A 17097-nucleotide genomic window follows, 5' to 3' on the forward strand; every position below is an offset into this window, starting at 1 on the left:
ATATATATGACCATGAACTTTGTATCAAAACCGAAAACAATGCAATAACCAAACCAATTATAAATGATAAGTCAAAACAAACAACAAGAAAGCAAAACAATTTTTATTTCATGTATTGTTGTAGTAATATATATATTTTTTATCAAACTTAAAATTTTACATTTACATAATGCAAATCGCATAATTTTATTATAAAGAGATACAGTACACTTTAAGCAAAATTACAGCGAATGATAAGCTTCATAACAATATAAACAGGGTTTTTTCAATACAAACTAAAAAATGTTTAGTTTGTGTTTCATAAAAATATTTAAAACATGCATTTTGCATGCTTAAACGTTATTATAATTTTTTTTAATGTATATGACAATAATTACATATTTTATATATGACAAATTAAGCGGTTTTTTGTGAAAACATATAACCGTCTCATTAACCTTCATATATTAAATATATCATTCTACTTGATAAAACATATTTTTTTATTTCACGAAAAATACCAAATAAAAAAAAATACTTAAAATTTTACCGAAAATTAATGTTTTCCCATGTTTTTAAACTAGGTTCCTGTTGGAATACTCTTGAAATCTAATGGTCGTCCGGCCGATTTAAATAATTGTGTATCAAGTATAAACCAGCCTGTTGTTTCCCCACTTACTAATACACTAGTTACGTGTGGGTTAAATGTTGACATTTAATAAGCAAACAGATAGAGGTTATTGCAAAATTCCCACACTCGACGGTACACCACTTAAAATTCCCGTCATTTCCTTCCTAGTTTAACCAAACGTCGTTTATTTTGAATGAAAATAACCGGACGGTAAACCCTTTTTTTTTTTACTACCAACAGAAAAGTGATTCGCCGCAACGGCCATAAGTAATTACACAGCTGAATTTTACCACCATCCAAAAAAATGTAATAACACCACTGAGGTGTTTTGCTTTGCACAGAGGCAATGTTTTAAAAAATGTAAAATTCATTTTTGCTTGATTAAAAAAACCCGACAAGTTCTGTTAAAATTGGGATAAGGTCATGTACTTGTAAACCATTTTGTGAAGTTAATAACGAGTAATAGCTGCTTTGTTCATGAATGTATCAATTTTGTTTCATACAACCTATTTTTCCTAGAATAACTTAACTTTAACTTTTTATGCTATCGGAATTGGTCTCTAAACAATTCTTTTGATTTGATGCTTCTTCAAATTCATATGCATCATTTACATATATAAAGATATTCATAAAAATATTGTACTTATGCATAGAATCAGTTTTGTAAAGGCAAAAGATATTATTTTGTTGTTGTTGTCGTCGTTATTGTTGTTGCCATATACTAGTCCAGGGGCCAAAGTCTAAACAATTTTATAAAATCAACAAAATGTCAAAATGCTTGCATATAAGTAAAACCATATTTTATACAATTTCAGTTTTTGTGAATAAATGAAATATTTACTTTGTAAAATTAGATTGGACTGGATTGGTTTAAGAGAAAAATTTTGTAATTTTTTTTCAAACCCCTTTCCAACGTCGTTGTGACCCCATTCTACCCCCAGGGATCATGATTTGAACAAATTTTGAATCTACCCTACCTGAGGATGCTTCCACACAAATTTCACCTTTTCTGGCCAATTCGTTTCTCTTTGATTCTGTTTAATTAAAGATTATCTCTATATATTCCTATATAAAACTCGCCCCTCATTGTGGTCCAAACCTAACCCCGGGGTTCTTGATTTGAACAAACATTAACCTACCTTACCTGAGGATGATTCCACACACGTTTCAGCTTTCCTAGCTGATTAGTTTCAAAGAAGATTTACTCTATATTTTCCTATTTAAAAGTTCTACCCCAAATTGTGGCCCCACCCTACTCCTAGGTAATTTCACAACTTTGAATCTACACTACCTGAGGATGCTTCCACACAATTTTCCGCTTTCCTGGTTACGTAGTTTCTAAGAAGAAGATTTTTTAAAAATTTACACTATATATTCCAATTTAATAGTTCGAGCCCCCATGGTGTCCCTACCCCATCCCTGGGGTCATGGTTTTCACAACTTTGCATCTACATTACCAGAATATACTTTTACATAAGTTTCACTTTCCCGGCTGATTAGTTTCTGAGAAGATTTTTAAAGATTTACTCTATTCATTCCAATGTAAAAGTTGAACCCCCCAACTGTGGCCCCATCCTACCCCCGGGGGTTATGATTTACACAACATTAAATCTACATTGCCTGAGGATGATTGCACACATGTTTCAGCCTTCGTTGTTGAGTAGTTTCTAATAAGAAGATTTTTTTTAAAAATACACTATATATTCCTATTTAAAAGTTCGACCCCCCCCCCCTTCCTGTTGTTGCCCTACCCTAAAACCAGGGATCATGGTTTTCACAACTTTGAATTTACACTACCTGAGGATGCTTCCACGCAATTTTCAGCTTTTCTGGCTAAATGGTTCTTGAGAAGAAGATTTTTTTAAATAATTCCTAATTATCTCCCCTTGAAAAAAGGCTTGGTCTTTCATTTTCATAACTTTGAATTCCTTTACCTAAGGGTGCTTTGTGCATGTTGAAAATGTGAAAAGTTTACAGACAGACAGACGGACCACAGACAAAATGTGACCAGAGAAGCTCGCTTGAGCTTTCAGCTCAAGTGAGATAAAAAGGAAATGATATTTGCGTTCAAATAATTTATATTCGAACCAAACACCTTTAAATCATACATAAAACAAACTTATAAAGTTTGAAAATGCGGTAAATATCAAACATTGATTACTCTCGAATTTTGAAACATTCAGTTTCGGTAACGCATAACTGCGAGAGCATTATGTTTAGAACAAAAGTTGCAAATATAGCACACTGCTAAATAAATCTTATGTCATATCATGCAACGCGAATTTCCAACCTCATTCCTGTTTGCGTTAATTACAATAAGCCATTATATACTGAACGTTGGCTTGTATTCACAAAAATATTTGTTCCAGCAAACAACAACTGCGATTTATAGATGATGTATGCGGGTTCACAGATAAAGGACTTTATTCCTCTTTAAAAATATCGTAGCATTGCACCTTTTGTCACTTAGTTCCGCTTCGTTTCATCAACATGGACATTATATGACTCGAAGGAAAGGAATCTACAAATAAATATTCATACACCATGACAACAAAATGTCGATTAAAAGCCCAAATCACCATTACATTTTTCCTCCAGCTTTTGTTTAATCTTAATTAAAACCAATGACGTAAATAGAAAGTACATCTAGAAAAAGATCAATACACATGTAAATAATTTAGTTTTCATTTGTTCCGTCTTTTAAACAAAAAAATAAGATTATGAAAAGAAAACTGGTTGTTGCAGATTTACTTTGCTATTTATATGGCCTTAGAATGTTTGCACACTTTTAATTTAAAAGTACAATGTAAGGAACATAGGCCTCTCTAGAGTTCTGGTGACTTTATAAAGATATTTGATTTAAAAGCATTTAAGGAGGCTGGGTGGTCAACTTTACTACTAGATCTGTCATAAACTTTGATAATTTTCGCAATGCACTCTACCAATAGTAAATTTTGAAAAACCCGAATATTTTAGATTTAAAATTAAAGCAATTTCCTAATTCTTTATACAAAGCTTTTCTTCACGATAGCCTTAAAATGGTCAAGAGAAAAATTCTTAGCTAAACACTTATGGGCTGATGAGCTACGGAAATATAAAATGATTAAAGATAAAAGTTAAATTAGCAATAAAAGTATTAAGTTAACGCTTCCATATATTGATAATTGATTACTCGTTACAGTGTTTTAACAAGATAATTTATCATAGAATTGTTTTTATTTTTTTAATCTATTTGGAATTATGTAACCTGCTTATGCTACCACTAGGTGGCTGGGTCTGAGCTTGAATAATGCTATGCGTATATATGTAGAATACTTACTACACACTCCACATTTTTTAGGACAAAATTCTCTAAACATATCTCTCTCTTCTGGAAATGGAGAGTTACACTCCTCATCTGTCAATTCTTGACAAATATCCCAATCTTCGTACATATTTTTGTTTTCACATTCCTCTGGAAAAAAAAAGCATTGATAATGACATAACACAACCTCTATCTTATAATTTTCTTCTCCACCATAAATGTAATTTATCTGGTCACAAATTAAATTTTTTTTATTATTTTCTTGTAGATTTCAAAGCGTACCAACCAATTCAAATATGTTTAAGTAAAATCTTAACTATTTCAAAATTACTTACTCTATTATCACATATATTGCTAATTACATTTTTTAATCTGCTGGGAATAATTTCGTGACTTTCAATGACAAATAGTTTAGCATACAGAATAGTAAACAAACATTGAGCGATCATGTGATCATTATTTTCGTAAAATTATAAAGTAAACATCTGTATTTCTATCAAGCTTGGCAAACAAGATTGCTTAATATAAGTACAAATTAAGCATTTTCAATATTACATAAACACAGAATATCGAGTTCACTAAGTCACGCTAATGTTTGAAACACTAGTTCTGTTCGCTTTGTAGTAGGCTATTTTGCTGGACACACGATCAATAGCATTTGTACTTCAATTTTAAGACAGTAAGAACTAGATACTTGAGTTTTTATAGTTTACACATGGCTAAAATGTAGTGTTTTTCATTTGGTTTTTTGAAATGAATAAATACCAAGATTTATCAATGTTTTGTCAAATATTTAAAAAACAGTAAATCTCTGCATTCATATTCGTGTTGATCTTGATTCATTTTTCATTGGAAAAATCAAATAACCAGAACTGGTCACACCATGTAAAACTTTTACTTCAATCGATCGATATGACATGTTTTTTTTTAAATCGTGAGATCTGTAACCTGAACTTAGCCGAGATCAAACTTCAACAGAAATTTGTGAATGAATGACACAATGAACTACAAAGTGTTTCAAAGCTCAGAACTTAAAGGTCTTTTCAAAGTGATATTAATTTAGAAAAATACGCTACAAGTGACATACCCAAACCTCACAGATCTATACTTGCTCAATTTAGATGTGGTGTTATTCCTATCAGAATAGACGCGGGCGATTGGGGGGGGGGGGGGGGCGGGGGGGGGAGTAAAGGATAGACTTTGTATTATATATTCTGTTGTTCTGTAGAAGCAAAATAAGACAAATTTAATTTTTCATTGCATTGTACATCTTACTTAAAACCGAATTCTTTACTAGTATTGGATTTAGTAATCATTAATTACTATACATGTCAGACTCAGATTGTACTAATTTACTCTTATCCAACTTTCTAAGACAAACTGCCAAATTCCTATATTTAGCTTTTATGTGCAGACAATCTATCCTATTCAGAAATAGCCCTGTGTAAACGTATTAATTGCATAGGTGATGTTTATAAAGTGGCGTATAGGTAGCAAGGGACAGTTTCAGATAAAGTACCCGTCAATATTTTTGTAAAATTGAGTTGCTGTACTTGAAGGCTTATGATTGTTGCTAAAATTCATGAAATGATTTTTAATGATTATCATTAATTAGAGGGGTGTCTCTTGTTAAAATTGATATGCAATATGTAGGCCCCTTATGTTAGGTACATGAGAATCAGAAGTAAAATGCGAAACCTGCGGCTATGACTGTTGTGTTTACTTTACACAGTGAAATTTGCAAATTACAGACGGGATGTAAATAGCACGAAAAGTAGGTGGATGGCCATGGGACATTGTAAACTATACACCGGTAAGTTTCTGACATGTGATAGTGCAACATGCATGCGGTACGGAAGGTCAACCATCTGCAGGGACTTAGCTGGGGAAGGTCGAAAGAAATAGCAAAATATGAAAGGATCAAAATCTCATAAAAACCAGTATGTAGAGAATTTTACAGGTTTTGACTAGTAATTTTCTTCAGAAATTGGTGATTGGCCTTATAAAGAGTGAATTAAAGGTATTTGTGCTGAATGGGAACAGAGGAAATTCTAGTTACAGAGTTCCGAAGACATGCATCTCTTGGCTACAATGAACTGTATCAAATAAATTGTCCCCTGCCACCATAGGTAAACCGATGAGCATTCCTTAAGCTATTAAATAATAAACATTTCTCTGTGTTTGTTTATAAAACACATGTCACTGTAATAAATCATTTACTTAGTTACATTCGTCCAGCTGACATAAAACACTGTATAATAAATGAATGTCGTCAAAGAATCCCATTAATTAGCGGTACATTTATTTTATAAAATAAACGAAACTTAGAATATACATAAATATTCTTGCATTAAGACTTTATGACAGACACATCGATAATGGGAAATATTTCTATTTATTCGTCCTTCTTCGGAAATTAAGACTTCAAAAGTAAGAATTAAAATCTAACAGGCGGTCGTCTTATGATATTTACACTGAAAACCGAGAATGGTGGGAGTAAAATCTTACAGATGTCAACCTTGAGGCATTAACATAAGTATACATTAAAATCTTAAAAGTCTCCTGATAATATTTCATGTAACTTTAAGTTTGTTTTGAAACCCTTGGTTGTTGAGAAATGATAGCATTTGGCAAAGTGTTTCATATTTCAGACACCTTTCATATCCAAATATTTAGAATCACTGGATTATATTTACTTTTACACATAAACAGATCAACTATTCTAATGTACATATCAAGTGTCATTATGGTGCCAAATTCTTATAGCATACAAATATTGAATAAGTGAATTACCGTCACAATTAGGTCCCATTCCAAAGCTACAAGAACAAGTGCAGGTGTTGTTATTTAAAGTCCCTCGGCCTATTAAAGGTCGAAGACAAGTCTTTTTACAATCTGAAAAAGATATTATGATAAAGTTAACAAAACAATCGTTCAAGAATCGTTTAACTGTTCATTGCTGCAATGAATTTCGTGAGAAATATTTACAAAGGGTTTTGATCTGAATAAAATTAAAAACATAAAAAGGGATTTCTGTTTAACTAAAGATGAAATTTTCTTATGATAAACTCACCACATTTTTCTGTTGAAGGGTCACAAGCAACTTAAAAGGGAAAAAAGTAATGAAAGTTAAATGATATCATCATAATTGGATTATTTTCTGATATGGATTCTTGTTACGTGTATGCAGGGAGTATTCCTTATAATGCTTATGACTTGTACGGGGAGTATTCATTATAATACCAATATATCGTACGGAGTCCGAGAGCATTCAATAACATGTCTATAACAACGTATGCATTGCAATGCGTTTTCATTCAGAGGACCAGCTGAGATTCAAACTCAAACAAGAGATATCTTCTACTATTAAATTTGTAATCTGAGTGACAGTTGTTTTGAATAAAACTAACAATGGCAATTACCACACAGTCCATTATCACAAAAAGCAGCTTCATCCGAACACTTAGTACAGGGTACACCTGGTTTGTAAACTGGTGGATATTCAGCCCTGCAAGTTGATATCAAGACTTTATTTATGACCATTTCACTAAGTTATCACGTCCTACTCTTTATATTACAAAAGTAAGTAATTACATTATGAATTGCAGATAATGTAAATTTGAAATTTGTAAAATGAGTTGATCATAAAGAAAATTTAACCATATGTTGCCAATTTTCTTACCCTCCTTCGTATATACATAATAGTTTATTTTTTCCATTGCAACTTTTATAAGAGCAGCCTAAGGCCTGGTGTTCAGCATTAATCATCTGTAGTTAAAAGAAATAGAAGGTTACGTCTGTCATGGTGAAGGTCATTTGACCGGAACTTCACCAGGCCAGCCTGGTTTATACAAATAAAATAGTATTGAAGCATAAGGACTATTCGAAGGTGTGTTAATACGAGTCCTTGATCAACATGAAGCATGTCATTTAAATAGTATATCAAACGTCAAATCAACTTGGCCGCTAAAGGAAGTTATGTTTTAATGTAAATATTGATATTTTCTCTTTACAAGTTTTGACCATTGAATTGTATCCTCAATTAATGTACCAGTTAAACTTTGATATAAAGGATTAGCATGCACTAAGTTTACACATACCGTTAAAATGTTACTGCATTGAGAAAAGTCGAGACACGAGGCCTCATATGGATATAAATGTTGAATTTCTCGAAACCACTTGTTAATTATCTCATGAATAGAAACACCTTGTCCAAAGTTGACTGTTAAGCTATTCTGGGATAGTTCTGAACTCTCCGTACCACACTGTAAAATTTCAGAGGCATGCCGCTGTAAGGCATTACTCCACGTCTGAAAATGGAACACAAATATGATTAATATATAAAGCAAAAAATGTTCTCTTTTTATTTTCTCTTGAATATAAAAAAATTCAAAATACAGCAAGACACATATTGGTGCAAGTGCCAAAAAGAAAACGGCCCAAACAGTATTTTTTCTTTAAAAAAAAAATCTCAAAAAGTGGCTTTAAAACGAACAAGATTAAAAGGTATTGGAAATAATCACAGTACATGGAAACTCTCTCAGAGACATATTGAATCAGCCCAATATATGTATATTAATGTAAGGAGTACAAAAAGCCAGAACGTCTTTAATGTCATTTACGTAAATGGGGAAGGGAATATTGTCGAAAATCTAGAAATGCAAATCGGCTAATTTCAAAATAATTGTTTTAACACTGTTTTTTGAAATAACAGAAAAAATGGACAAAACTAATTACGTAAGTTCCTTTAAGATAACAATATTGCCATCAACACCACATTTGGATATTGAAATTTATTTCTGAATCAAAAATGTTTGAGAATAATGCATTTTTTTTTCAGGAAATACCAACACCGAAAAATATATTGCACTCCTGAATGCTTCGTTTTTATTATCCTTTTAATTGATCTTTATTATGTCTAAAAGTTTTGAAAACATTCAACTGGTGAGAAAAAAAAAATTACAGTTATAAAATCAAATCCAATTTGAAATACATGAACTTCTGATTTTTTTAATCATATCGCTTTACGACGAAACAAAAACTTTAATTTTTTTATTTCTATTTAAAGATATTTCATTCAATGTTTTAATTTTAATTAAGAACAGAGCATTCAAATATTCAGTAAATTGTTTATACTGTTATAGAATTACACTTTCAAAAGAATCACTATACATGTTTGGAAAGTAAAATCTACTTAGGGGGCGGTCTGTGGTCTCTTTCAATGGTCTATACTGAAACCGCACGATACAGTAGCGGTTTAAAACGATTTGGTAATGTGAATGAAAAGCACACTTACATTTGAAGTGGTAGAATACAAACGCTGAATTGAATTAAGGAATGTAAATCGTGTTTTGATTTGATCTTGGAGAAGAAAATGTCTCCAAAAGATTTAATTTGTAAATATTTTGTGGCTGTCATTTCAAATGCTTAGAAGTTAAAAAGAAACCTTGGCTTAGATCTCACCCACGAAGGTGCGGCATGGTTTAATTTCGTTGACAACTAAAAATAGGCGCTTTTTTATTAATAATATGCAACAAAAGAAAAAATGAAAATTGAGCGAAACTCTTCATTATGTTCATCGATTTTCATTTTTTTGGAAATAAAATTTGATTATAACTTTTAAATATATCAATTTTTCGAGAATTCAGAACCTCATTTTGACGTTTGTCGTACAAATTGTTGGAATATATGAGGAAGGATATCCGAATTGTTGAAATAACTTGATAAAAAAGAAGTAGAAACTTACCAGTTTTTTCATGTTTGAAACAGTAGTACCATACACTCCTAAGGCAAGATCTCGCCTGTGTCGATTATGTTCACGAAGAATTTCTTCAATTTGTCGAATTCGTAGCCGAGATGCCCCCAGCCGTGTCACTGCTGAAAAAGGGAAAAAAAACCATCAAGACGTTTTACAAATTATTGGCTATCTGTTAAAGAAACATAAGCACGCACAAACACTACCATGTTTTATTTTTGGTGAGGGAGGGGGAATATACGTCACCGATTTTTGTGAAATCGTTTTTACCTAAAAAGTTTAAGAAGAAAATGAAGTAGATCCGATGTGAAATCATCGTTGTCGAGTTTTTTCACCGGTCGCTTGACCTGTACGTCGCTATGAATCTGTTTATTTCCATAAAAGTTTTAAAGGTTCTTTTATTGAATTTGCTCCCGGGTTCTGACCAATCAGATTCTGTACTCTCTTTGTCCAATTGTACTATTCAAACTCCACAAATAATCGAATGTAATTAAAGAGGCACGCAAAGTTAAGCCTAAATCTCAATTGTTTTGTTTTTGTTTTACAATAATTCGAAAAATCAATGGCCCGCCACACTAAAACTCAAATCTTTGATTCCTAGTAACAGCCTTCAGTGATAAAGAATGCGTCTCCTGCTTGCGTTACAGGTGAAAATATCTTTAGCATCATTTCATTTATAAGCCCGTTCTTGCGTACCAATATTTTATTTTATTGGAAGATCCATTGTCCAATAATCTTTGAACGTCTCGTTTATTTCATCATTACTGACAAAATCGATTTCTATGAAAACTGACATAGCTAGATTATCGTTTATAATTTACCTTTTAGTAGACTGGGTGGTCAACAATGTAGTCTTCAGGTCCACCTTTAATTTTGAGATTTGGTCTTCACATTTATCATTAGACAAATCTTAAGATCTGACTTATAACAATCATAAGATTTCACAACTCTATCTGAGGTGTTTGAAATCTTAAGACATTACTTAAGACACACTTCATGCTAGCAATTACTTTATTGCGAATTGTAAAAAAAAATATTGAAATGCGCTTTTTTCATTTTGCATAGAGTTTTTTTTAAATACCTTTTCGTTAGTGTATCTAACAAACTCTAACGATTTTTATGCTCTGTTTGCATCAATTGAATATCTTTTAAGGGGGGAGGGGGCTGCTATTGCTTAACTGATGGCATGAGCCTAATGGTTCTGTATTTTCCCCCAGTTACCTAAACTGTAACTTAAACAGATCCCAGAAATCTTCCTTATGAAGACAACATACAAAACTAATATAAAAGGGCGGGATTGAATTACATACCAAATGACTTTACACCAAATGACTTTACATGAGTAAAATAATAAAACATACATTTAATACATGAATGTAAAAAAAAATTGCGTATCGCAATCTTACTGTGTGTTCTACGTTGTCACTTACCTTCAAAAGAGTGTAAGCTTTGAAATTTTTTTTTGGGGGGGGGGGGGAGGGATTTTTTTTTGGTTCATTTCTTTTTCTTTTCTCCCTCTTCCTTCCCGCAAAACAACTAAATCTTTCAACTTTTTAGTTGGAGGATGTAAACACAAAAATTCTGTGAAAAATTAAATAAAGTATGCAATTTTTGTGTTTATATTAGTAATAAGACTGAGAATAAAACCGGTCGATAAAGAAAAATATAAAGAATATAATATTTTCACGTACATGTATTTATAACTATAGGATTATCCTAGGGGAAGGCTGAGGCCCAACTACACTAACGAAGAGGGCATATCTCCCACTTTCAAACATTTAATATCAAAGATATTATTTCAACAAGCAGTTTGAAAGTATTGGAGTACATGTTCCCTAACAGGACACAACTGTCGTCCGCGGTTTATGTGCTAAAAAGGTCTAAAAATTAATCGGTGAAAGATTTTATTTAAGATCAACCCCGATAATTAATTTTTAAAAAAGAGTTGTTTTAAATTAATTTCTTCGTCATCTGTTGATTATTCTTTATAAAACTCAAACTTAATGAGTTTTCAAAAAAAAAGCAAGCTTCAAATTAATTCACAAAACCATAACGAAAAACAGTATAGACGGTTTCAACGGTATAAGGGACTAAAAAAATCTTAATCAACTACTAGTATATGTAAATATATTGTTTGGTGTGATTTTATTGGAGAAAAAAATTATGAAATTTTAGGCTTTGAAGAAAAATAAAGTATAATAAGAAGCAAGGTTCTCTATTGTTGCAGTGATATTAATTTACCGTACATCCAGGGGGTTTTCGCTTGTCACAAAATTTGGGAAAATGGGGAAGATGTGTAGCATTTTTAATTTGCGTTAGTCTTTTTTGCTATTTGAAAAATATCTTATCGAAAATTTAAGGCTCTAATTTCTGCGAATTCAATAATTTGCATTGTAAAAGTGATCGTGAAAAAAGCTAAAATTAGATCTTAATCGAAAAAATTACCGGATATAAGGTATATCTTTCATCACAGATGAAGACAATTAATAATGGAAAAGGGGAACAAAATATGAGCAAATTACCACGATTAAAAAGATTTCTTTTTCAAAACAAAGATGCTTCAGTTTTTGAACATAAATAGAAAAAAACAAAAGTTTTGAAGTAAAGAAGAAAAACAATGGAAAAAAGAACTCATTCTTATCAATTACTTCCAAGGATGTCTAGGTAAAGCGATACATTTAAGAAAAATAAATTGCAAAACAGAAATTATGTAAATTGTCAATATAGTCCCACGCATGTTTATAAAAACAATAATTTCAAAAAGATCATAAAAATTATGTGTTGTGCTTATTTTAAGAATTCCAGAGAGACGGTAAATACAAGTAAACAGAAACGTCCAAGCTGTTCGAAACTGTCACCAGGGCTTCAGATTAGAGATGTTAATTAGACAATTTCTAGGGAGAAAACAATGTTAACTATCTTCTGAATTTGATCTAATCTAATGATTTAAGTTTCAGTCCTTCAACTACCTCGGGATTGGAAAGAATTACCGGTAATGAAAACTCAAAATTTCAAGGTTGACAAATTCATAAAATTTTAGATCATGTTTCTTTGAAAGTATTTGGTCAATCAAATTTATTAGTTTTTAATGCTTACAGTGCCTCAGTAAGGCATTGTTAATTGAGAAATAAAATGTGAGTGTCAGTCGTAGAAGTATTAGCGAGATACAGAGCTCACAGTTCTTTGTTATAAAACAAGGTCAGGTAATGTAATAATAGAATTCTAGGTTTAGACCTAAAATGAATGTGACAAATGTTTTGTATTATTTATTTATGTTCAAACAAATGAGCAGATAGAAAAACGGGCTTGAAAAAGAACGTTTACCGGTATAATTAGATCATTAGAAATGGATTAACTAAACATGATAAACAATAAAAGTAGAAAATCTAAATTTACCAAAATTATGACCATACTATTTTTGTAAAGAGTCGGTTGAGAGAAGATTGAAGGAATTAAAAATTATCTTTGCGAACAAATCATCGAATGAATGGAGTGGTAGACTACCGGTTGTTAAGGAGTCTAGACAATCAACATCAACTTTATAATTATAGACATAAGTTATAAACGTCATAAACTACTATATAGTAACGGAAAACACCTTATATTTAAGCTTTTTATAATATTGGAATCTTATAAAACAAATCGTCTTTCAAAGGAGTTTATTATGTTCTAAAACTTCATTGACTCCAAGTAAATTCAGCTGTGGCAAAAAACCCCCAAAGCGCTTCAAACCTGGTTTCACCTTTACTGTAAAAGAAAACATGAAGAATGCAGAAACTACTCACCTCTTTAAAGACAGATTTTAAAAGATGTTAAAAAAGGATATGCGCATTAAATTGCAATTGAAGATGCTTTATACCTTTTGTTAAGCCCTCTTATATATCTTTTATCTGCTGATAATGACACTTTCTATAGTTTTTTGTTATCTGCAGAACAAGACAATTACCATATAAAAGAATCTGAATACAATGATTAAAAAGAATACACAAAAAATTATAATGGAGAATTATACATGTAACATGCTATAAAATAGAAAGTCCTGGATTAAAGTGATGGCCTTGCCCCACTTCTAGTGAAGCGCTTATGAATACAGTTATAACTGTTATTGTTCATTAATATCGTTGAATAAACTTGTTACCAACAGAAAACTATATACTGCATGAGATCAATACCAGCGATGAATGTGACAAACTGCTAGCGTCAGACATCAGCTATGTTCGCTCGAATTTGCATACTCTGGCATTCACAACATATTTTGAATGAACATATGTTTTTGGATATTTTGTAAAAAAGAATGTAAAAAATATATAATTGCAAGAATACTATCTGTCTTCATTTAATCTTGAAAAGAATTTTGGCAGAAAATATTTAAAAAAATTTTGTCTGCAGGACTAATAACAGAAGTATATAAATTTTCATAGGAGACAAGTTATTTGTAACTTTTAATTTATTCAAACTATTTATCACGTAGATTTAATTGTACTATTACCGAATCAGAGAAATTCTAAATATTTGAACCATGGACAATGTTAAAGACGGGCATTATTATTTCATTATATTGTTACCGACATTTTATATACGAGAAAAAATGAAAGAAGAACAAACTAATATGCATCATGTTCCCACATTACTTGACAATGATACACAATACTGTGCCGGATAATTATGACAGTGCTAATGTGGCATTTTGCAACCATTTAAGGTGAATGTGTCGAAAAATTCAAATATGTCACACAATAGACGATTGTTAAAAGTGTTTATAACCACTTTTGTCGTTGGTGTATCTTACCTGTCACTTGAAATAAATACCTTTAAAAATGAATAAAAATGAATTCCTACAGGCTAATAATTTTTCCCATAGGATAAACAAATTTCTTATAGAATTCTACTGTTTGGAATTTTATATCGGAATAAAGGAATTTCCTGTAGGAAATAAAATTTGAGCGAATTTATAAAAAAAAAAAAAACCTCTCAATGGATTTTAAAATCTTAGTTTCTTATAGGAAACATGTCTGAATCAAATTCCTGTAGAAAATAGGAAATATATAATTCCTGTAGGATATTTTAAATATCCCACAGGAATCTCAATATTTCCTTCAGGAAAATTATTTTTCATATGAGATTAATTTTTTTTTCTCATGGAATATTGATTTTTAAAGGTAAATATCTCACCTTTTAGGTTAGCTGCAGGTCTGTAGCTCCCGGTCTGAAAAAAATTCGGATGGACGACCTGGGAGCTACAGTGCCTCCAATAGTAAAAAATTTTAAGGCGCACAAAAATACTTAACCTTATTCTCACACAAATTCTGGAAAACAGTTAGAACCATTTAAATTTTCAGGCAATTTACTACTGATATCGTCACTTTACTTGCCTCAGACTATCTCTTAAACATGCTATCCGACCTCGGAAAATGAGGTATATTATTTCACGTCGAGATCGAGAGTCGCCATTTTTACATGTGAACAAACTGCACCACTTCGCTTAACTGGGCTGGTGATGGTGTTTAAAAGAATATCAGATACAAGTGAAGTGACGATATCTGTAGTATAATGTCCGAGTAATTTTTTGGAATCAAACATTTGTACAGAATGTGTTCAGAAATGAGATTAATCAGTCCAAAACTAGCGCGATTTTTTGTGCGCCGTAAATTGCAGTTTTTTTTACTATGGGAGGCACTGTAGCTCCCAGGTCGACCGGGAGCTACAGACCTGCAGCTATTTTTAGGGGAGACACAGTAAAATTAAAAGAGATCTTAAACTCTCTTAGCAATGGTCTATCATTTTGTTTAAATGGATTTTAGTGATGCTGCATCTTAATCAGGTACAAAAATGCCACCTTAGCACTGACAAAGTATCCCATTAGATTTGAAAAAGCATGCACTAAATCTATAAAATATAGATAAAAGGAGCAGAACTCCCGAAAAAACTATTAAATCAAAAACTTCCTGTAAATAATCCCATCTAAGTTACGTTATGTAACAACAACGTTAATTAAAATTCGATTTAAGAAGAGATGCACTGGCACTGTTTTAAAGGTATATAAAAAATACTTCTAAAGAAGTAACTACTTAAAGAAAAATGGAATCCGAATTTCTTGTTAATATACACATTTATATTTTACTTATTAACAACAATATTTTATTAATTAACTACATACATGTATTTTCATAAAACTCTGTTTTCAAACGTTTCAGATGAGTTGTGCTGACCAAAAAAAGGACACTCGGGCTAACTGACTAAAGGACGGGTCAAAGAAATTACAACTTCCCACAATTCATTATATTTGGTAAACATACTGTTAGCATAAGCAAGCAGTACGTTTAAATCTTTCAATTGTTTGGCACGCATATGTTTTAAAAGGGCATGGTCACGATTTTGGTCAAAAATTATTTTTATGATTTTAACAATGCTTCATTAAGACATGTATAATAAGCAATCATAATTTGAATGTCATTCGTTTAGTTATAGGAACTGCTGATTTATGCTTTACATGAATAAAAAGATAGACAAATCAGCTTGAAAAAGATTTTTACAGGTATATTGAACATATGTAAACAAAAACAGGACACGAGCCTTGTTTACATGACAAAGAATTGTGAGCCCTATATCTTGGTCATAACTCCACGAATGACTCTCAAATTTCATTTGATCATTAGAAATGCATTCCCACAGCATTGTTTATAATAAAAACAGAAAAATAGAATTTGACCAAAATCGTGAGCATGCCCCTTTAAGAACTTTGGAACTTGGGCAAATTTCTGTTTTCTGTTTCTGTAAACTCAGAGATACTGTACCAAACCATATGTACAGTACACTACTACTCAGAATGTCTTTCCACTAACTTTTTTTGTATATGACAAACCATTTATTTAACATAAAAATAAAATTCATTTATCTAAACCATCGTTCATGTTTTCTTCATATCACCTTTAATGATTTTTCTACCAGAGTTTACTCTGCTTGTTTTTGTTGTTGGTTTTTTAGTTGCCAGTTAATATGTGTTGAATTGAAATGAATTGAGCATTTTATTACATGTGTCAATGTTAATGAGACAATACACATGTAGCGAAAAATAACTGATCTTTGAATAAAAAGCACAACTGTTACATATCTGTGTTATTACTATTACATCTGTATAAGAAGATTATCATAGGATTATCTCAAAAGGAGCGATGCCTATTTCAATAAATAGTCGCTTCCACGCCGAGTGTTTGTATACATGCAGCGTAGACCATAACGAATTTTTGATAGTTTCTGTTCAATATTATATTTCTTCCAACATTTTTTCTTCTTACAGAATTGACAGATTTCGGCATAAATTTATTTACATGAACAAGGCAAGTTAAAGCATATCATTCTGAGCATTGAAGTCTAAAATTGTATGCAATGGAAATACAGTTTGATGTATATTTTGAATCCAATCTGTGC

The 17097-nt window shown here is 31.4% G+C and overlaps 1 protein-coding gene across 1 annotated transcript; it reads right to left on the minus strand.

Moving 5' to 3' along the window:
* Positions 1-246: 246 nt before the first annotated feature.
* LOC105344693 (hookworm platelet inhibitor 1) lies at positions 247-10302 on the minus strand. The gene is made up of 9 exons (XM_011452532.4): positions 9940-10302; positions 9661-9791; positions 8015-8224; positions 7597-7682; positions 7337-7422; positions 6988-7017; positions 6708-6809; positions 3930-4064; positions 247-3131 (listed from the first exon to the last, which is right to left on the minus strand). The coding sequence occupies exons 1-9, from the start codon at positions 9983-9985 to the stop codon at positions 3073-3075; spliced, it is 885 nt and encodes a 294-aa protein (XP_011450834.3). The 5' UTR covers positions 9986-10302; the 3' UTR covers positions 247-3072.
* Positions 10303-17097: the final 6795 nt, after the last annotated feature.

The sequence above is a fragment of the Magallana gigas genome, chromosome 3 (assembly GCF_963853765.1).
Source record: "Magallana gigas chromosome 3, xbMagGiga1.1, whole genome shotgun sequence".
Taxonomy (NCBI): domain Eukaryota; kingdom Metazoa; phylum Mollusca; class Bivalvia; order Ostreida; family Ostreidae; genus Magallana; species Magallana gigas.